This window comes from Bos grunniens, chromosome 1 (genome assembly GCF_055505025.1).
Source record: "Bos grunniens cultivar Pamir isolate PY7600 chromosome 1, Bosgru_T2T1.0, whole genome shotgun sequence".
NCBI classification, from domain to species: domain Eukaryota; kingdom Metazoa; phylum Chordata; class Mammalia; order Artiodactyla; family Bovidae; genus Bos; species Bos grunniens.
The window spans coordinates 51,432,779-51,454,604 of record NC_141165.1 but is presented as its reverse complement, the minus strand read 5'-3'; the positions used below and the strand labels follow the sequence as shown (position 1 = coordinate 51,454,604).

The window sequence follows — 21,826 nt, the reverse complement described above, 5'->3', positions numbered from 1 at the left end:
ACTTTCTCAAAGACACAAAGTAATGAATGAATTAAGAGAAATAAAGAGAAAAATAGATGAATAGAAAAAAAGCTGTAATACACTTCAGATCTTCAGGTGTTTTCATCCTGGAATTATTCCCATTAGAACCACTTTTCTACCTACCGATCTTAAATTGTTACTCACCTAGAATACTCCCTTGTAAAAAGTCATTTTAATGGGATTTAAGACAACTTTAGAAGTGTTTTTATTTCCCCCACAGAGTCCATGAGCTTTGAACAGTACTAGAAAATTAAAAAGCATTTGTCATAATAAAAAAAATTAGTACCAACTCCCTTCCATCTTACAAAAAACAGATTACACTGAATTTGACAGTACTTAGAAAACAGTATGTCTAAAACTCATTGCCTGAAAGCAGATAATGAGAATTCATAAGTTCCTTTTATGGGCCCACATTGTGCTACGGAAATATTAAATAAATACAAGTGTGGTCCCTGTGCTTCACAACCTTACAATTCAGTAAGTCAGTCAGTCAGCCAACCAGCTCATGAGCTGGTATATAAGTATCCCACATTCCAGACATTGGGGATAGAGAGATGACTGTGGCATATCCTCAGTATTCAAAGACCCCATAGTCTAATGGGGAAACATTGTATTGAATATGTGGCTAATTATAATACAGTATAATTGCTACAATGGTAACCCATAGAAGAAAGCAATATACATTCCTTGGGAAAGGTAGTCTCCTGAGAATGTTTCGTAGAAGAAAGAATATAGGAACTACATCTTGAAAACAAATAAGATTTTCTCTAAAAGAAAAAATATTTCTAGAAAAGAAAAGCAGGTGAACACAGAAGCTTAAGAGTGAATGGCATTTAGCAGGAAAGTTCAGAGAGGTGGAGGTCTTAGATGAATGCTTCATTTCATAGAAAATGGAGAGCTATGGAAGGGTTTCAAGCAGAAAAATAAATCTGTTATTTTAGAAAGTTAATTCCAGCAACCGCATGGAAGAGTGTAAGGTGAAAAGGAGACAAGTGGTAGATGGGCTATTACATTAGTCCAAACAAGAGATGAAGAGTCCACAGCACTGCCCAAGAAAATTTTTAGCAGTGATGGAAATATTCTGTATCTGTGCGGTCCAGTATGCTAGCCATGAGCCACATGCGGCTACTGAGCACTAAAATTTTAAATTGCCACATGTGGCTAGTGTTTGCCAAACTGGACAATGCAAAGACATCTTGAGTTAAACCTTAAAGGAGAGTTTTTCCAACTGCAGGTTGCAATTGGTGGGTTAAGAAATTGATGTGGTAGGGAGTTCTCCGGTGACCCAGTGGTTAGGATTCTGGGCTTTCACTGCCATGTCCCAGGTTGGATCCCTGGTTGGGTAATTGAGATCCTACAAGCTGTGCAGCACAGCCCCCCAAAAATTGATGTGGTAGTTCACAACTGGTATTTTGTAATGAAAGAAGACAATAACACAGAAGACAGCAGAAGAGAAATGAGTGGAGTAGAACAGAATAGGAGATAAAATGTCAGCACGCCCTGAAGAGTATTATTTTGAGAGATGTTTATTTCAGTTAAAGGTATATGTATGGGTGTGTACCATGGATCACAGTGTAAAGTGCACTTTTATATTGTGTTTGAAAATGTTTGAAAGTCAGTATTTTGTGGAAGGCTATTATTTAGCTACATTCAGAGTTATGAGGAAGAGATTTCCAGACAGGAAGGACAGCATAAGCAAAATTCACTGGAGTTTGGAGTAAAGATAACTGGATGTTTTAGGACTTTCTTTTTTTTTTTTTTTTTTTTTGCTTTTGTTAGAACATTAGAATATTTTGAACATTTTTAGACCTACAGAAAAATTGAGACAATAATACAGTGAATTACCATATGCCCTGCACTCAGCTTCTGCTATCAGCATCTTACATGAGTATGACGTGTTACAATTAATGAGCCAGTGTTGATATGCTATTATTAAAGCCAATACATTACTCAAATTTACTTTGTTTTTAGCTAAAATCCTTTTCTTTCTTCAGGACTCCATCTAGGCTAAAATACTACATTTAGTTGTCATGTTTCCTTAGGCTGCTTTGGGCTGTGACAATTTTTCTGTTTTTGCCTGTTTCTGATGACCTTGAGAGTTTTAAGTGCTAAGAATTTTAAGGGCAGGCATTTTGTAAGAGGCTCTTCTGTTGAAAATTTGCCTGGTGTTTTTTCTCATGATTAGACTGAGGCTGTGAATTTGGGAGAGGAAGACAGTAGAAAAGTGCCATTTTCATGCCATGATATCATGGATACCTACTGTCAGCCTGAGTTATCACTGCTGATAGTGGCCTTGATCAGCTGACTGAGCTTATCAGTCTCCTCCTCTGTAAATTTACTCTCTTTTATCACCATTTTCACACTGTAGTCTTTGGAAGGAAATCACTCTGCTCCTCTAAATGAATTAGTTAATTAAAGGAAGGCTTCAACTTGAGTCAGTCACATTGAGCTCTTTCTAAAGAAAGCTACTTCCAAGTACAGACACAATCTCTTTTTAGATACAGCATCTCCCTCTGCGGCAGCAGGCAGGATACTTTTCCCACTTCTCAGGTTTTCAGGTTCCAAATATGAAGCACAGAAAAAGCTGAGTGATTGACGTAGAATTCCAAAATAAGTTGGGAAGGAGTTAGCCCACGATCAATTGTAGATCCTTCTGACTTTTCTCTTTAGCCCCAGATTCTGACATTTTAGAAGGAGATTTAAACCACAATGTGTTAGGTCCCACACCCACCTAAGGAGGGAAGATTCATTTTTTAGCCAATGTTTAGAAAGGAAAATCCCTTTCTTAGAAAATCCAATCATTTGGAGTACTTTCTTTAGGCAGAGGAGGGCTGCAGGATCAAGTCTTTTGCAGTGTTCCCAAGGTAAACACCGCCCTGACAAATCATCAAGTACTCATCTTTCATTGTGGTTGCCTAACTTTTTACCACGTCCATTCCCATGGAGAGATCCAAAACCAAAAAGCCTCCTGAGCAAGCCCAGCCTCTACTTTTGTCCCCACTCTGAAGGTTCCTTTAACAGTGTTCTCATTTTGTGACTCATGTATGACATGGGTTTATGCGAGCATATGGGTTTTTTTATTGCTCTATTTATTCTAACCTTCTTCTCTGCTCAGGCCAGAAGAAAGTTTTGTCCCTGACTAATGTGGATCCCAAGTCCCAGGACTTCTCCCTTTCATTGTGAGAGACGAGATTAAAACTTACCTTTCCTCACTGTATACAATCTAGTGAGAGAAAAATCACTCAGTGATCATATTCAGAAATAAAAAAATCATTTGGAAATTAAAAATAGCCACTAACTCTCCAATCAGTTATGACATAACTTCTTAGGGAAATTCCAAGTCCTCCTGTTTTCTACTGTCACTGTGTCCCCATTCATTCCCTGGATTCCCTGCAGGAATCTCTCTCTCCGTCTGGTTCCCAAGACTCTCTTAATCATTCTCTAATACACTTTCTCCCAGCTTTTTCTTCCCTCAACTTGGCAAAACTCCACTTTGGGTCTTTTATCCATGCTAAGTTGTACACTGCTAACAGTAACCTTGGCTTTTGCCAGTTCCCAGTAATATCTGCAATATGTGGGCATTCAGACCTTTATTTGACTGAAAGAGAATCTGGGGTTTCAGGAGTCTTGAGTAAGAGAAGAGTAGAATCTGGGGAAATTGAGAGAAGGTGGGGCTTAAGTTCTTCCAGATACCTACACACTTGATACCAATGTCCTTGCTCAACTTTGAATCTTTGAAGATCACAGAAACCCTCCACTGGAATGTCTACTTCTTTCATCCAACATCAGTTCACAAAACACAGGGTATTCACCACCTGGAATAATCTAGTCACTTTAATTCGGTTTGACAAACCAATTTGACGTCAAGCAATTTAATATCCATTTAATGTTTAGCCTCATAGGCTTGACACTTTTCTTTAAAATTAATGACTGGGTCTAGGGGATTCTACTGGAGAAGGCAATGGCACCCCACTCCAGCACTCTTGCCTAGAAAATCTCATGGATGGAGGAGCCTGGTGGGCTACAGTCCATGGGGTCGCTAAGAGTCAGACATGACTGAGCGACTTCACTTTCATTTTTTCACTTTCATGCATTGGAGAAGGAAATGGCAACCCACTCCAGTGTTCTTGCCTGGAGAATCCCAGGGGCAGGAGAGCCTGGTGGGCTGATGTCTATGGGGTCACACAGAGTCGGACACGACTGAAGTGACTTAGCAGCAGGGGATTCTACAGTCCATCCAGCCACTAACATTCTAGGATTCCACTTTAGCTACTTAACACATGGTAAATATTGTCTAAAATGCATATATGTGGAATATATCCAGCTAAATTATAATTATCATTCTTGGGAACAGTGGCCATGATTGTCTCAGTCACTATGGAATCTCCAGTTCCTAGTGCAATTACCAGGATAGTAGTAAATAAAAAGGAAGGTAGAGAGAGGAAAGTCTTTCTCTGGTTAGATTCCATCTTCCTATCTATGTACTTCTTCCATATACAGATCCCTTTACTTGATGCTTTGCTTGCATTTTTGCTAATCCTCACAGCAACCTTAAACAGAAGGGATTGTTATTTCCATTTACAGATGAGGAACTTGAGGTCCAGAATAATTAAGTAACTGTGCCAAGGTTACATGCCCAGCAAGTGGAGGAGTCAGAACTTGAGCCAGTGCTTAGGCTTAGTCACATATACATACATACATATGCATATATGTATATATACATTTATTTACACACACTTACACATATAAATACACATAGAAATTGAATCACTTCTATACACCTCAAACTAACACAACATTGACAACTATACTTCCATTAAAAGAAAGAAACATTAAAAATCAAATGGCCCAGAGAAAGCTTTTCCTCTGGCCTCACAATCCATCCCTCCAGGCAACAGGGCTGGCCTTTGTCCCACCCCCATTTTTTACCAAGCACTTCACTGACTTTGTGTCCTGAAGGGGCTCCCAGTCCTCCCCACTCACCTGAAGGCATTACGCACAGCTTCAGCTGCTAGAGCCAAACCCATCCAGGCCACTGTACTACTGAACACAAACCACCATGTGCTTAGGCAGTGTCACCTTTGAATGCACAACCTCCTTAAACATTTAAGAGGGTTTTAAAAAATCATCAAGTTTAGAGGAAAAAGTAAAAGGAGGAGGAGGAAGAGAAAGAACAAACTACTTGCTCCCTCTTTTCCATATACAGGAAATCATCTTTTAAAAAACACAATTAAAAACAAGGAGATGCATAGTATGCTTAAATAGAGTAAGCATTTTATGTCTTTTTTTAGCGTTACTAGGATATGCCATCAGGTCTTTAAGGGCAAGTTAATTTCACACTTCACAGTGAAAATTAAGACATTAAGATGTTTGCTGTTATCTAGTTCTAGGTTGGGCTTTCCTGGTGGCTCAGTGATAAAGGATCCTGCCAATGCAGGAGATGCAGAAGATGCGGGTTCAGTTCCTGGTGAAGGAGATCCCCTAGAGAAGGAAATGGCAACCTAATCCAGTATTCTTGCCTGGGAAATCCCATCAACAGAGGAGCCTGGCAGGCTCTAGATCATGGGGTCACAAAAGAGTTGAACACAACTTAGCAACTAAACAACAACAATAACAGTTCCAGGTTACCTGTGGATAATTAATTTCATGCCATTTTTGTCATCTTATTTCCCAAATTCAGCCTGTTTTCCTAACTTGCTTCTTAGCATTTTCCATGCCCTTTCCCCACATTTAGTGCTCATTCCTGGCCCTCATCACTGCATGTTTGCTACGTGGTCCAGTTTGCTGCTGCCAAGAAGAGCATCTTCTGTCTGCAATGCCATTTTGGAATAGATTCCTTTTGAAGCTGTTACTACTCTGAAAAAACCACATAGCAATACTCAAAGTGCAGTTGTTTAATGAATGAATGAATTCTCCTTCCCACATTACTCATCTTAAATTGTCTAAAGTGGTTTTCTTAAATCTTGCATGTTGTCCCATAGGAAATTTAAAAATAGACTCAGTAGGAAGGAAAAACATATTATCTAAGCAAATCTAGAATCTAAATATAGTGTATATTCTAACAATAGGTTGTAGCAGATGGTTTACCAATAATAACCAACTCTTCTCACCTTTTCATGACCAACAGTAAATAGATGATCTTTAAAACTGCATCTCATTAATAAGGGAGAAAATAACCAAAGGAAAACGGGACATCAATGCTTTTTATTGATTCTCCTACTTTGTGAGACTGGAATGAAATGGGACCATAAAAGCATGTCAGAGGTGACAACAGAGAGGGCTGGGAAATGATCCAGGGCACTGTAGAAATGGGTGAGAATACAAAAATTCAATCTTAATCCTTTAAATTGTTAGCAATATGTAACCAAGGCTTTTCCAGGTATCCAGCTTTGGAGTGATGCATGTTGGTATGCTTTAGAGCCGTTGTTTCCTTGATCGTTTGACTTTAACAGCTAAAAACAATGAACACTGACCACCTCAGGGTTTCTATGACTTAGAAATGTGGGCACAAGTGAGCTTAGTGCCTCGGCTCAGGTTCCCTCACAACGGCACAATCAAGGTGTCCACTGGGGCTACTCAAGCAAGAACTTTAATTTTTTAAGAGAAACCAATGGCTAGGCAATTAATTAGTACATTAAAAAAATTTTTTTTAATTAATACATTTTTAAAAGCTACAATGTATAGGGGAAAAAGTCAATGATATTTCTAAAAGAGTGATTTATCTCATTTATAAAAGTAAAAAGAGTAATTGAAAATATTTTAAACAGATTTCCAGTACATGGTTGATTCTGAATGAGTAATTCCTATGGGAGGGCAGAGGCAGAGATTTACTGAAAATTCAAAAGCATTTCAACTTGGCTTTAGAATGCAGGGAAGGCAATGTGTCTATATGAACTTAAAGTCTCATCCTCTCAAACCCACTACAGCATTCCCGTATTAAAAACCTCTGGAGCCCCCTCACTCGTAGGTTCAAGCTTAGGGTGTATGGCCTCACTCTGGTCATTTCCTCCTCTTTAGTTTTCTCATACTCCCAGTCTCCCTCCCCAGATCTCTGTGCTCCATTCACTGCCCCACCCAACCTCCTATCAAACTCCTTCCATCCTCTAACTTTTGAACAAACACAAGTTGATTCCTCTGTCTTGGCCATTCTCCCCACCTGACTTATCTGTTAGACTCACAGTCATCTCTTGGATTTTACCTCAAATATCTCTTCCTCAGAGACATACTTAGGCTGGATTAATTTTCCCACAGCCCCTTTATACATTGCTCCTGTCCTTTAGGGCATAATGTAGTTGATAATTATATATTTACATATATTGTTTGATTGCTACTTGTCTTCCCAACTGGATCAAGCTTCTTAAGGGGAAGATCTGGGCTTCCCTGAGCCATCATTCTGCCACCTTCACCCAGCACAGTCTGGAACTTCATACATGATGAATGGACTCTCACATTCCTAGTCACTTACCTGGCACCACCCTAAACTGTCTAGGTAATGAAGAGGGAGCAAGTATGGGTATCCATGAATGAGATTCTTAAAAATCAAATTTAGTTTGAAACATACAGTTGTCTAATGAAACAGCCTAATAGCTCAAATAGTCATATCTCCTAATTTTCTCTATCAGTCTATCAATGGAAAATCTTGGTTACTTGGATAATATTATTCACTAAAATTATCACTCCTTCTGTCACTCATTTTCTCTAAGACCTTTGACCTTTGCTCTTTCTCTGCAACTAGAGTTAGGAATGAAGAACACTGGAGGTAACTCCTCACTGAAGTCCACCTGCCACGGCAATGCATTTATATCTAATTACTTAGTTCCCTACTCCGGCTTCTAGAAAAGATGAGAGGCTCACTTTTCTTTTCATAGGAAAGTAAAAACAACTTCAGTTTCTATTATCTACTTATTTGGATTATTCTGACCATTATTACAAATAATCATGACCTAGTAACACAAAGGCTTTCCCATTTTAAGTTTTGTGGAAATTATCCTTATCAGAAAGGGTTGCTGCTGCTGCTGTTGCTAAGTCGCTTCAGTCGTGTCCGACTCTGTGCGACCCCACAGACGGAAGCCCACCAGGCTCCTCCATCCCTGGGATTCTCCAGGCAAGAACACTAGAGTGGATTGCCATTTCCTTCCCCAGTGCAGGAAAGTGAAAAGTGAAAGTGAAGTCACTCAGTCGTGCCTGACTCGTAGCGACCCCATGGACTGAAGCTCACCAGGTTCCTCCATCCATGGGATTTTCCAGGCAAGAGTACTGGAGTGTGTTGCCATTGCCTTCTCCAATCAGAAAGGGTTACTTATTATCAAAGCCAAGCTATTGAAAGTCAGCAATAGCAAACTGTATCCCACTTAGGTCCAGACTGAGTCATCTCTATTTTTTTTTAAGTTAGTTACATGTTGTTCATTTATTTACTTATTTGTTCAGCAAGTATTCACTGATGACTGTCTTTATGCTAGGCCTTAGGATCATGAGAATCTCCCCATAACCTGAGGAGTCCACGGTCTTATGCAGCAAAAATATCTTGCTTTTACTCAAATGAGAATCAAAAAAAAGAGAAATACGTTCATGTCAGAACATAGGAATGATCTTCAAAAGATGTAACTGTGATTTGAATAGTAAAAGTCATCAAGGTGGACTTAGATGATGTGGCACCATGATATTCTCAGGAATAAGCAGAACAAGCACAGGTCAGCTTATATATACAAGGACATCCACCATGTCTATGGGTGTCTGATGGCCTTCCTTCTAGGAAGTTTTAACTGTGATCCTATCCGAGGGCCAGCAAAACATTCTTTTGGCTTTCATAAGTTCTCTACCCCCAAACCAAATGACCACCCAAAGGTACACTTTCGGCTTCCCCTTTGTTTCCGAGGTTCTAAGACCAACCACATGTCAAGTGCCTCGCTAGAAAGACTCATAGGACTCAGCATATATTCATACTCACAGCTAAGGTTTATTGTAGCAAAATGATGAACAACAGGATCAGCAAGGAAGAGAGACATGGGCAGAGTCTGAAGAAATCCATATATAGGCTTCAGATGTTCCCTCCCTCCCATGAGTGGACACCCAGAGCGTGCTTCTTTCTTTACCAACAAAAAGTACCATGATACATGTCAAGTTTCTGCCCAGGGCAGCCCATTAGAGACTCAGCACCAAGATTTTTATTGGGGCTGGCTATATGGACACTCTCTGCCTGGCAATTACAAAAATTCCAGGCTCCCAGAATAAAGCAGGTGTTCACCATAAATTACAGTGTTTACACAGTCTGGGCATGGTGAATCATCCTTATCCATTAGGGAATGAAGAGAACATTCCAAAAACCAAGTTCCCAGATGCCAGCCAGGGGCCCTTCTAAAGATAGCGGCCTCAGGCTTGCTGTATTAACTCTTTCCCACATACTATTTTTTAAACTTCTTCTTACAAAATATAATCGTAGGAAATAGAAAATTCATGTTTATTTCTCTCGATGTACAGAGCTAAATAAAATGTGGTTAGCCTCAATTGTAAATACTACTATCACTAGAATTATTACTAGCATTAATGATTTTTAGATAAATATTACTGTTAATAATATTGCTATTAATTCTAGTAGTAATTATTAGTAGTAATGACAATATTATTAATTCTTATGATTAACATGCTGTGTATTATATCCATGTAATATTCCTATTAGTAATTCACTCAATGATCATTAACCTTCTTTGAAAATTTTTAACATGCTGAGATCATGAAAATCTAAGGAGATTCTGTGTTCAGTGCCTTATTCATGTTTTGTTCTAATCTGTTACCTTTTTTTAACAGGACAGACTTTCTGCAGCTTGAAGGAACCAGCCATGGATTTCAAGCGTGTGAAGGACTACTTATCCTGGCTCTACTATCAATATCAAATCATTAGCTGCTGTGCTGTCTTGGAGCCTTGGGAGCAATCTATGTTCAATACCATCATACTAACCATCTTTGCTATGGTAGTGTACACTGCCTATGTTTTTATCCCAATCCACATTCGCCTGGCTTGGGAATTTTTCTCCAAAATGTGTGGCTATCACAGTACAATTTCTAATTGATCTTTTCTGCATTCTGCAAACTGGCATTGCATATGTGTATGCTGCTTCCAACGCATTGATTTAGGTGAATACTGTGGCTTCTTTCACTGTCTAACCTCAAAAGCTCTCCCCTCTCTATGCAGTCTTAGATCCTGCCTGAAATTTGAGATAGATGTCTCTTTAGGTTCTTTTATACACACCATGTTGTGCATCAGACCATGGATAACACAGTGACCTTACCTCACGTACCATATTCTTTCAACTTAAATCTATGAGTTCAGATTTTGTTTTTAATTGGTAAATTGCCTATAAGCTTTTTCTGGAAAAATAGGCTCATAAGAGATCTATCAGAATCATATTTAAAATGCTCCCTTGATACCTATTCTATAGTGAAGGATATATTTTTTAAAAATTTGTTCATAAGCTACAAAGTATCCTATCTTTATTTACAATATACAAAAAGATCTGAATAAATTATATAGACCCCTAAAGTCTTATTTTCTAGAAACCTGCTGATACCTAAAATTCTTTTCCTTCAAGTGCAAAAGAATTGAAGGCATTGGTTTAAGGCAATTAACTCCTTTCAGACATGTTTCATGAATTGTTTCAAATGTCTCTAAAAGTCTGGCTTTATAACAGTTTAAAATCAACAATGTTGATTTTAGATAACACAGTAAGTATTATAAAACAAAATAATTTTAAGCATAAGAAAAAATACATAATCAAAGTAAATTCAGATGTTGTGATTGTGATGCTGCCTTGCCTTGCATGATGCTGGGGGAAAAGAGACAAGAAATTGCATCCTTTCTGTGCTTTCACTCAGTGGAGAGGGGGGTAGGGATCATATATTGGGCTACGGGAAGAAAAGCTAATAAATAGGCTGGAAGTAATATTCTACCAGCAGGAACTCGACAGCTTCAGTTAAATGCTTTGATATAGTGGCTCCTTTGCAGAGCAAAAACAAGATTTATTAAATTTCCTTCAAAGTGTTTATCTTAGAAACAAATACAAGTTTTTAATTATACTGTTGAGTCAAATGTGAATGCCAAAGAACAAACCTTGCAGTTTTCCTTTCCTCTCAATAAATATTAATGTTAGTAATTCTGGAGGGTAAAAATATAAATAGTTTTTGGACAATATTTGCACCTTTCTTTGTGTTATGAAAGAAAATTTCAAGGAGAACTAGAGGGAAAGATGTTTGGCATGCCAAATTACCTTGCATGTTTGTTAAAAAACAAAAACGTGTTTTGAAGATAAAACAGATCTGAACATGTATTTGTTGATTTTTGCAAAATAAAATTAGGTTTAATTTTATAAATAAAATATCCATCTCCAGATTTGCTTTTTCCTCCTATTGCACTCAATATCTAGATGCTTACATCCATACTTCTCTGCAAATATCATTCTTACTAATCCAAGGTGGCAACTGATCTTAAGATGGCAGGGTAAGACTACATTTATCAAGAGTCTTCTACATGGCAGACATGTTTTACATATTCAGATAGGTATTAAGGTCTCCCAGTTACAGATAAGGAACCTAGAACTTAGAAAAAGTACATTTCTTGTTCAAGGTCCTTTAACTACTAGTGGCAAAGCCAGGAAGCAAATCCAGGTCAGGACCATACTGGGCCCTGAAATATTTGCCACATAGAAGCCCATGGGAGGACAATGTAAGCAAATGAAAGTTAATTGGCTGAGGGCCCCTGACATGCTAGAAAGCAGAATGTCATCAATAAAAGGGGTGAGGGGCTGAGGATACAGTCAAGATCAGAAGAACAGTAAGCCCAGATCTCAACTCTGCTTCTGCTGTGTATGCAGCGCTGTGTTCGCCATTTCTATGTTGTCCAGGTCCATGGGCCTGTTTTAAAAGAACGCTTTCACTTTTAAATATTTCACAGAGGATTCTCAGTTAGGCATAAACCTGGATGCATTCCCAGTTCACAATGATTCAACCCTTTATATACAGGGACCCCTGCTAAGTACTCTTGGAATTCAATCACTGACCTTCTTAAATGCATTGACCTTCTTAAAATCCTCCTTCTAAAAATAAGAATTAAAATAAATGTGAATAGACACAGTAAAGCTTAATAAAGGATATTGCAAAGCACTGCCCCAGGATGTCACTTCAAAGGTAAGCATTTCCTCTGAGCAATCAAAATAATAAATGCAGGGTCCAAAAGATATAATCGACCGTAGTTTGAAAACAACCTATCTGCATGCAGAAGGAAGAAAGCTCTACTTGCTCTTCTCTGTCAATTTTGCAGACTAGGCAGAGATGCTCTTTACCTTGACCGTAGTTAGCCTAGATAAGCAATACTTTTTCTATGTTTTCCTTTGCTTCTATAATGTGTATATTTCATGGTATGTACAGAACTTAAAAAAAAAAAAAGCTAAGAGTTTCATGATTCCAATGGGCTTGCATTTGTCATTCACTAAACTAGGAATCATAAAATATTCCTTCATTGGTATTGGCCAAATCAACAATTGTTTCCACCTACTTGTGCAACAACAAACACAAAAGGCCAAGAAATCAGGCAGTTTTAACGTTGAGATGGCACTGGTTGGTCTTTATTAACAAGTCATGCGTGCATGCAAAAAAAAAAAAAATCTCTAGTCGACATCCTCTACTTCTTTCTTCTATCACTAACATATTTGGATCTTCTCACTATTCGAGCATGTGCCTCTGAAAGGCAGGAAATTTGTCTTATTTCTCATTTTTCTGGCCTCCTCAGTTTTCTGGCCCAATGCCTGGTACAGAGCTAAACAGATACACGTAGTACGGAACATGACATAGTTCCCCAGACCCTGTGTCCACACAGAAATAAGGAGGCGTAGTCTTGTGTTGAGTCACCTTAGGACATACAACTTCTATTTACCAAAGGGTAAATTCTTCATTTACCCATTCATTCAACAAATGTATTAAAAGTCAACCATGTGTTGATGGGTAGAGGAATAGAGAGATGGATAAATACAAGATGAAGAAAGTACAGTAGAAACTAGGGGTTAGGTATTCAGGTGTTCATTATAAAGTTCTCTATAGTATATGCTTGAAATTTTTTATTTCAAAAATGCTGCAGGAAAAGTCCATCATGTCCATTATTGCACTTGCCACCAGGAACCAAAGATAAACAAGACAGAAATATCCCTGAATTTATGAGTCATACAATGTGCTAGGCAAAATGATACAATAAAAAAATAAGCAAATGAACTATTTTCAAATTATTGTAAAGTCTTTTGAAAGAAAGAGCAGAGTGCTGGAGAGAAAGCAAGAGGATGGGAGAGAGGGGACTGCATTAGAGGAATTCAAACTTCTCTCAGGGCAAGTCTTTCAGCAGGTGAGCAACGTAGGGTGGGAGGTCATTTACACTCTGAGATGAGGACACCGGCTGTTGTATGTGAGAAGATGGAATGGGGGCATGAGTCTGAGCAGGTGGAGCCAACACAGATGAAAGCCAGACTAAGGTGGTGGCATCAGAGACAGAAACACTGTGTGATGTGATGTAATTTTTGGAGCTATAAAGTCAACATATCTTGCTTATGGGTTGGAGCAAAGGAGTAATTTCAGTAAATACATAAAGTATTTTTTTTAAATCATCTAAAGGAAACTTCCTCCTCATTTTGGGAAAGTTATTTGCAGAGCGATTAGCTGCCCTAAAAAAAGGATATAGTCTTTTTGAGAGGTCCAAGGAAACAAACTTCATATATTTTTACCTACTTTTGCTAGGTTTTGAAGCTTCACTGTATCTCATCAAGAGTCCTTACACATCTGATTGAAAGCAAAGACTACAATTTTCCACCAGGAAATAGAATGTTATTCTCTAGGTACATTGCATCATCGAAGTTGACTAACCAAAACACCAGTAGCATCACGATTCCTGCAGATTCAATAAACCAACACTAAGTTCTAGAGCTTGAAAAGGCTTTGAGAGCAAACTTCAGGGTTTGGGTTCTCTTTGATTCATTCTTGAATTATTATGTTGATAATAATGAATGTGATAGTATTAAGGAGATTTAATGGTAGGGTTAGCAGGGAAGAGAGGACCAATTATTTATTTCAATTATTTTCTTGGAGATTATAAAGAAAGAGAAGGCAAAGGAGTTCCAAAATAAAATTACAGTTGCTTTTACTGTAATGCCAAAGTCTATTTTTATAGCAATGATGACACATTCCATTGACAATAATCATACTCCTAATCACTTCCACATGAAATTTAAAATTCAAATTGCTCCTTTTTATTGTTGAATTTCTACTTCTAACAGAGGTAACACTTAACCCAGATATCTGATTGTGGGGTAGAGGGAGACTGCAAAATGGAGGCGAGAGCTCCCTATGCCCCACCTTCCATCCTCTGCTGGCACAGCCATCCCCACACACAGCAGGTGAGTTCCCTGGGTGGCACCATCTACATCACTAGGGAAGCACTGATTGGAGAGAGCCTCATGTCACTCAGCATGGATTCCCACTCAATGATGACACTGGACTGGAGAAAGGGAAGAGGAGAATAAATGTGGGAGAGTAGTGAAGAGGGAAAAGGAAAAGGAAGAAGCATTATCCTTTTGTTTTCAGAGCTTACATGGGAAGGCCTCACTTCTTAAACAGCATATTAAAAAGTAGAGACATCACTTTGCCAACAAAGGTCCATCTAGTCAATGCTATGGTTTTTCCAGTAGTCATGTATGGATGTGAGAGTTGGACTATAAAGAAAGCTGAGCACTAAAGAACTGATGCTTTCAAACTGACAGCAAGGAGATCAAACTAGTCAATACTAAAGGAAACCAACTCTGAATAATCACTGCAAGTACTGATGCTGAAACTGAAGCTCCAATATTTTGGCCACCTGATGCAAAGAGCTAGTTTATTGGAAAACACCTTGATGCTGGGAAAGATTGAGGGCAGGGGGAAAAGCGGGTGACAGAGAATGAGATGGCTGGATGGCATCACTGATTCAATGGACATGAGTTTGAGCAAACTCCAAGAGATAGTGAAGGACAGGGAAGCCTGGCGTGCTGCAGTTGATGGGGTCGCAAAGAGTCAGACATGACTTAGTGACTGAACAACACTTCCAAGTAAATTGCAATGCTGCTCCTCTGTCCTTATCTCTCCAAGAACTACCCTAATCTTTTATTTTTTTTCTAACATGAGTCATAACTAAATTGGAGAAGGCAATGGCACCCCACTCCAGTACTCTTGCCTGGAAAATCCCATGGATGGAGGAGCCTGGTAGGCCGCAGTCCATGGGGTCGCAAAGAGTCAGATACGACTGAGCAACTTCACTTTCACTTTTCACTTTCATGCATTGTAGAAGGAAATGGCAACCTACTCCAGTGTTCTTGCCTGGAGAATCCCAGGGACGGGGGAGCCTGGTGCGCTGCCGTCAGTGGGGTTGCACAGAGTCAAACACGACTGAAGTGACTTAGCAGCAGCAGCATAACTAAATGCTTCACATCTGGTTCATATTAATATTTCCATTTCTTTAGTTAAAATAATTCACTTTTACCCAATGTTAAAACATGAATAATCAGGCAACTGATCTCTCCTTTATCCAGTGGGTCCTTGGTCTTCCCTTTTCTTATAGCCTGGCTTTATAAGGTTCCCTCTGCCTCACCTCATCTCCACCCCACTCCATCACTATTTCTCAAGGTTAGGTCACTTCATTAGAAAATCAGAGTGGAGTGAAGTCTCTCCAGTGACTTTTCCAATTGAAAAGTCTACAGTCTATGAAGGGGCTTCCCTGGTGGCTCAGAAGTTAAAGTGTCTGCCTGCAATGCGGGAGACCCGGGTTCGATCCCTGGGTCAGGAAGATCCCCTGGAGAAGGCAATGGCAACCCACTCCAGTACTCTTGCCTGGAGAATCCCATGGAGGGAGGAGACTGGTAGGCTACAGTCCATGGGGTCGCAAAGAGTCGGACACGACTGAGCGACTTCACTCACTCACTCACTCACTCACAGTCTATGAAAGTCTAGCTTCAGCTTCCTGAAGCTTTGGTTATTGACAAGCGTCTGACCTCTCTCTGAAATCCTATGGCCTTCCTAACCCCAGCATTAACCCTCATTGTTGTGGAAATAATATAGTCTACAAATAAAACAAATGAACAAACAATTATACAAAATCCCAAAGAGTAATCAAATGGTCTTTTACCTGAGGCTGGGGTGAGAAAATCTATTCATTCAATGAATAGTGGGTTTATGGGAGAGGCTTCTCTGAGGGCTTCAGCTTGCATTTCAGTAGCTACATACACCTAATCCATACCCCATCCACCCAATCCCCCATAGCCTCTCAGTCCTTTTAACCTCCTCCTAGCCCTCACCCTGTCAAGTATTACATGTAGCCCCAGGAAGGTTTTACTGTCATTCACTGCAATCTCAGTTGTCACCACCAGGTGAGAGAAAGATGAGGAATCAGAGGTGAGGAAGTACAGCTCTAAGTAGAATTTAAAAAAGAGGGAAGGGGGTTCATGCCCTGGTCTAGCCAATAGAAAAAAGATCCAAAAAAACCAGCTGTTGGATATCTTCTGTTAGTTTATTTCTTGCACCTTATACAAAGGCAGTACCATCCTCCCCACCCAAGTTACATTTTCATGAACCATAGAAAGTACCTGGCTCCAAAGAAGGAGAGGGAAGAAGAAAAGTCCATTGCCGAAATATGCATATTTTGTGCCTCTCCTATAATATTTTCCACAAAATTATCCAGCTGTCATTTCTGGAGAGCAGAGACTATGCTTTTTTGTCCCATGTATTCTTGCAAAAGTTCATTAAGTGAATTTAATTGATGAATAAGTCATTTTTCTGAATCCATGTTAGGAAGCATAGTCGTATTCCAGACATGATTTGTCATTATAAATCGTATTGAATGATTCATCTATAAGGAGAGCTTCCAAATTCTGAACAAGTAGGTGATGGTTTTGAGAAATTGTTCCCCATCCTTTGTATTTTCCTACCTGTTGCTCCTTCTCTCCGCTCCTACATTTATTCTCACAGCAATCCCTACAGGAGAGTTGTTTAAAAAGAGGATCAAAAAAAAAAAAAAAAGGCTAATTGATACATTTGCTCCCCAAGGACCACATCATTGGTTCATGTTTTAGGATAAACATTAGAATCATCTGGGAGCTTTGAAAACCACCACTGCCTGGCCCCACCCAAAAAACTAGTCCACAATCCCTAGAACAGACCCCCAGCATGGGAGGGTTAAAAGTCCACAGGTGAATCTAATATTCAGCAAAGATTAAGAACCACTTTACCAGGGTTTCAGTAATGCTAAGTAAGTCACTCACATTCAGCTTAGAGCCAGACACTCCACTTACTTTCTCCCATTTGCCAGGTTCCCTGAACATGTGCATGATATGGTCAAGTCTCTACTGTTGGTCTAGATTCACTCAACTGTAACAAACACCACTTCCCTACAGTTCTTTAGTAAAAGTACTTAACACTCCCATAAGGGCTTCAAGTGCTAAATCATTAAGAATATCACACTCTCTGCTGGATATTGTTCCACGTAATGATGTCTTCAATCATTTCATTGTGCATCATTTTAAAGCTGTAAAATATCACAATTTATGCTTACAGACATGAAGCTCTAAGTATCCTCAGTCTGCTGTTGAGCTTGGTGGAGCTTTTCAATTTGCAACCTGAGTACAAGATCATGTCACAATAATTTGGTTAAGCCTGATAGATAGTGCCATCAGGACTGCTGCAGAGCAAGCAAGGCTTATGAATTTCACTACAATGGTGTAGGGCATCTCCTGGATGAATGAGTGTATCATGTTTCCTATTGTTTTTAATTATTTGCATATACATGTATTTAATAAATATGTGATATTGTTAAAATCAGAAACAAACAGAGACCAGCCTGGAAAATTCCCTGAGCAGAAAAAATCAGTTCAATCATTCAAGCAAAGCTTAGTTTATTTTATAAGACCGACTTGACCTGGGTCATTTCTTGCTCATGCCTCTGAAAATCAAAAGCAAAACTTACAACTGTTTCCCCAAACAGATTATGTGGCAACCACTAACCCAGTTCCCTATCATTTAACAAAATTCTAATATCATAACCAATCATGGTGAAGAATAAAAAGGCACTGTCTTTCCAATGAATAATTTGTGTTTTAGCAATACACTTTGAGCCTCATTCCATGTTTTGGTTTGAGGGCTCCTGGTATGTGAACTGTCTTTGTGATGCATGCACAATAAACTTTTACTGATTACCAGTTCAATGATTCATTGGTTTTACTTCTGTTACTGATGAGCTTTTGACAACCCATCTACACACATGCATATACACATACATACACATGTATTTTATATATATGTATATTTAACCATTTATTAATAAAATTACATCAATGTACTTGGTGTCAGAAGCCATTCTAATTAGGAACTAAGCTAACCAACTGATATGTTAGGAAAATAAATACCGTTATATATGATAGAATGACAAATACCAGCCAAAGAGTAGAAAAGTCCAAGTTCCAGTTCTCACTCTGGCTGGCTGTGTAACATTTGGGCAAGTCACTTAACTTCTTTAGACTTTAAGTCTCTCTGTGGTGCCACAAGGGACTCACCGGGGAATGCCATATGTGGTTTTATCTTTTTGGTTCCTCCAATCATTGGCAGGGCCTCCCAGGAGGCCCATGTTGAGACGCATTCTAAGGTTGCATCTTCTCACTGGAAAGAATACCATTATCAATATATCAGAATCTGTCATGAGCTCAGGAGTAGGGAAGTGGAGTGTAAGTTCCACTGGGCCAAATACGGAAGGATTACTTTCCCAGACCATTGCTGTGAATAGAGACTAGTAGAAATAAAATGAAAACAACTATTTACATCACCTTCACCACTAGTTTTTATAGCCTTATAAAAGTGTGTTCCTGAATCCTGGTAAAAAGTTGTCTTTATCCAACTACCTTGAGCTTCATCTCAAATTCTACCTCTTTTACTAGACCAACCACATGCCAGAATATTAATCAGTAATACTTCAGTAGCATTTACAATGTGTCAAGCAGTGTTGTAAGCATTTTGTACATATAATTCATTAAATTCTCACACCAACCCTCTTGGGTAGATACTATTTATTCCTATTCTACAGGTGGAAAAAGTTGAGGCACAGGTTAAGCGACTTGCTCAAGATTACAGTCAGTGAGAGAGCTGAAGTGTGAACCAAGGCAGTCTGCTCTAAAGAAATGTGTTTAACCATTGGATGAAATGGTACCTTCTGAATATCCAGGTCAACCACCCCCTATACCATAGTTGTTTTTGGGTTTTTTTTGGGTTTTTTTTTTGCATTCTATCATTTTCTGATTGTGTGAGTACAGAAGATCTATTAGTATGGAAAGCACTCTGAGATTGAGACATAATTTTATAGAGGGTGACCATATATTCTCGTTTTCTGACTGTGTCTTTGGAAGGAGGTGGGGAAATTCAGAGAAGTATTCCTTCATGAAGTGATGCCTGAGTCACTGAGTTATTTAGGGATAAAAACCAATTAGTCACATTAAAATTGGGAGTTAGGATCAGTTTGTTCTCTAATACAAAGATTCTTCCTTGCCAATTTATCATATTGTTTGGACTCCAGAATACATCCTTTTGTAAATGAAGTTGACTATCCCTTCCCCAAATTCAAAGAAAACACTAAATTACCTGTAAGAATAAAGTTCAGTCCTAGGGTAATAACGGTACCCCCAGAACTGGAAGTGCAGACCCGGGAGAGGACATGGTGAAGAAGAAATCTCCAGCCACTGCTGAGGAGAGCAGCAGGAAATGCCAACATGTCCTGGCAGAACTGGAGAGTGTCCTTGGACACCTAGAGGGTCTTTTTGCCTGAACGTTAGCACAAGTGCTGATGCTCCTTGGGGGCAATGCCTGAAGTTCCAAGGAGTTCCATTTTAATCAATAGAAATTGATAAAAGGCCAGATGAAGAACTCAGGCAGTGCTTTATTGGGACTCACGCTGCTGCAAAGGGAGAGAAAATGAAGAACAGGTGCCCTTCCTCACACTCTCCAAGGAAGGCATGCTGGGGGGAGGGGAGGGCGGATAGGCCAGTCAGGCTAGAAGGGTGGCTTACGTGGTCTGCTCACCCTCTTGGTAGTGCTGTGTGCGGGTATCATGGGTAGGACCTTGCTTTTGCTCTCAGCACATCAGAAAGCTTAGTTGGTTTGTGGCATTTTGTATTTGATTGTTCATAATTTGCCCCACCTGCCCATGAGCGTAGTTATTTTCAGTCCCTAATTGTTTCTTTATGTTCTCTTGCTTGAGAAGATATTTGTCCAAGTACAAGTGCAAGCCCTCCATAAAGAGTCCCAGGTCCCAGCCGGTCTCATTCCTACCACCTTGACTTGTCCTGCTTGACCATCAATAACATGGACCCGAGCTTAAGCACAGCAGCTTGTTTGCGCCGTCTCTTGCGAGCCATTTTCCTTGTGGATGCCTTCGGTGAGCTGCAGCAACTCTGCTCATGGGCACCATGGGCACAGCACAGGGCAACTGTGACTGTGGAGACTGGTCTGGACCCAAGCTCAGCTATAGAGTGCCCAGCCAGGGTCACAAATTGACCTTGTTCTGCAGATGACTCTCCATCCCAACCACAGCTTGGAAAGATTACATTTGGCTCCCGGCACTAGTGACACTAAAAGTCTTCCGTGAGTGAACTGGATGCTTCTCAATCACGAACACAATGGCTAAATTATCTTTCCTCTGGTGGCACCAAGTGACTCATCTTTTGTTTGGAGCTGGTTACTTCCTGGTGAGAGGAAGTTTCTGTCCTTCTGGTTGCCTTCCTGTCTCTCTTCCTGGTGGGCTGATGGTATGGTTAGGGCTGTAATACTGTCATAGAACATCTTTTTGAATCAAAGACTAATTTTCCCAGAGATTGTGGAGTCGAGTATTTCTATTTGAGGTAGGAAAGCAAACACGGACCCATAAATAGACACTCATATGGTCCTTTTCTCCTATTTCTGTGGCTTTTCATAATTTTTACCAGGGACATAATGTGGGTATGACTCATGAACCTAAATATAATGCGAATGGATTCATAGTAACTTTTCCTGAAACTAAAAAAAAATCAGTCCCATCATAATCATGGTAGCTTACTTCACATGTGGAAAGCTTTAAAAGGTCACTTCCAGATGATGTCCTTGGGTTGTTAGAAAGGGAGGGAAAGATTTAATGAAACTCTTGATTCCAAAAAGTTAGGAATCTTTAGGGCTCCAAAAAATATTTAGAGCCAAATATTTCAGGACACAATTGAATGAGGGAAACAGTTTCTTCTTACAGTCAAGACTTCAAACTCTCCAATAAATCAAAGGTAATGAGCTGGTAACTCCATGAGGATGGGAGGGGAAAGATGCTACATTTTGGTGAGTTTCAGACAAATAAAAATTGATTCTACTTATACTCTGAGACCTAGTTTAGGGAGGATTGAGCTAATAGGAAAGCACGCTAATCAGAGAAAGAATAAGAGGGAACCACATTGGACTTCATCTTTATTTGTTTCTGGTTTGGTGATCATGACTTTAACAGTCATATATTTTAAAATTTATTATAATAATGAATAATTTTCAACCTGACCACAATGGTGCCTTATTCTACAGCCAAGCAGAGATACAAGCCTTGTAAGACACATTTACCTGAATGCATTGAGAAGCTCAGAGAAGAAAGGCAGGAAGGACACTTTTCACTTCTCCAAAGCCACACCAGGATGGCTCTGAGTTAATTACCATAAGAGGACACTCAAACCCAGTTCAAAAGTCTATCTGCTTTAAAGAT

At 39.4% G+C, this 21,826-nt stretch overlaps 2 protein-coding genes across 15 annotated transcripts in view; one reads left to right on the top strand and one right to left on the bottom strand.

The window, feature by feature from the left end:
• SPTSSB (serine palmitoyltransferase small subunit B) overlaps window positions 1–11,390 on the top strand; it is a 30,704-nt gene extending 19,314 nt beyond the window's left edge. For both annotated transcript variants that reach the window (XM_086393358.1, XM_086393365.1), the window contains one exon: window positions 9,826–11,390. In XM_086393358.1, the coding sequence (XP_086249484.1) occupies window positions 9,858–10,088 (231 nt within the window). In that variant the 5' untranslated portion in view covers window positions 9,826–9,857 and the 3' untranslated portion in view covers window positions 10,089–11,390. The remainder of the gene's footprint in view (window positions 1–9,825) is intronic.
• Window positions 1–20,007, bottom strand: part of OTOL1 (otolin 1) — a 189,595-nt gene extending 169,588 nt beyond the window's left edge. For 2 of the 13 annotated variants that reach the window (XR_015161158.1, XM_086393276.1), the window contains exon 1: window positions 17,007–17,078. The gene's annotated coding sequence lies outside the window, so the exon portion shown is untranslated. Of the gene's footprint in view, window positions 1–16,207; window positions 16,393–17,006; window positions 17,235–18,626; window positions 18,730–19,701 lie in introns of those variants that run through there. The other 11 variants (XM_086393284.1, XM_086393300.1, XM_086393290.1 and 8 more) reach the window with 9 other exon arrangements.
• Window positions 20,008–21,826: the final 1,819 nt, after the last annotated feature.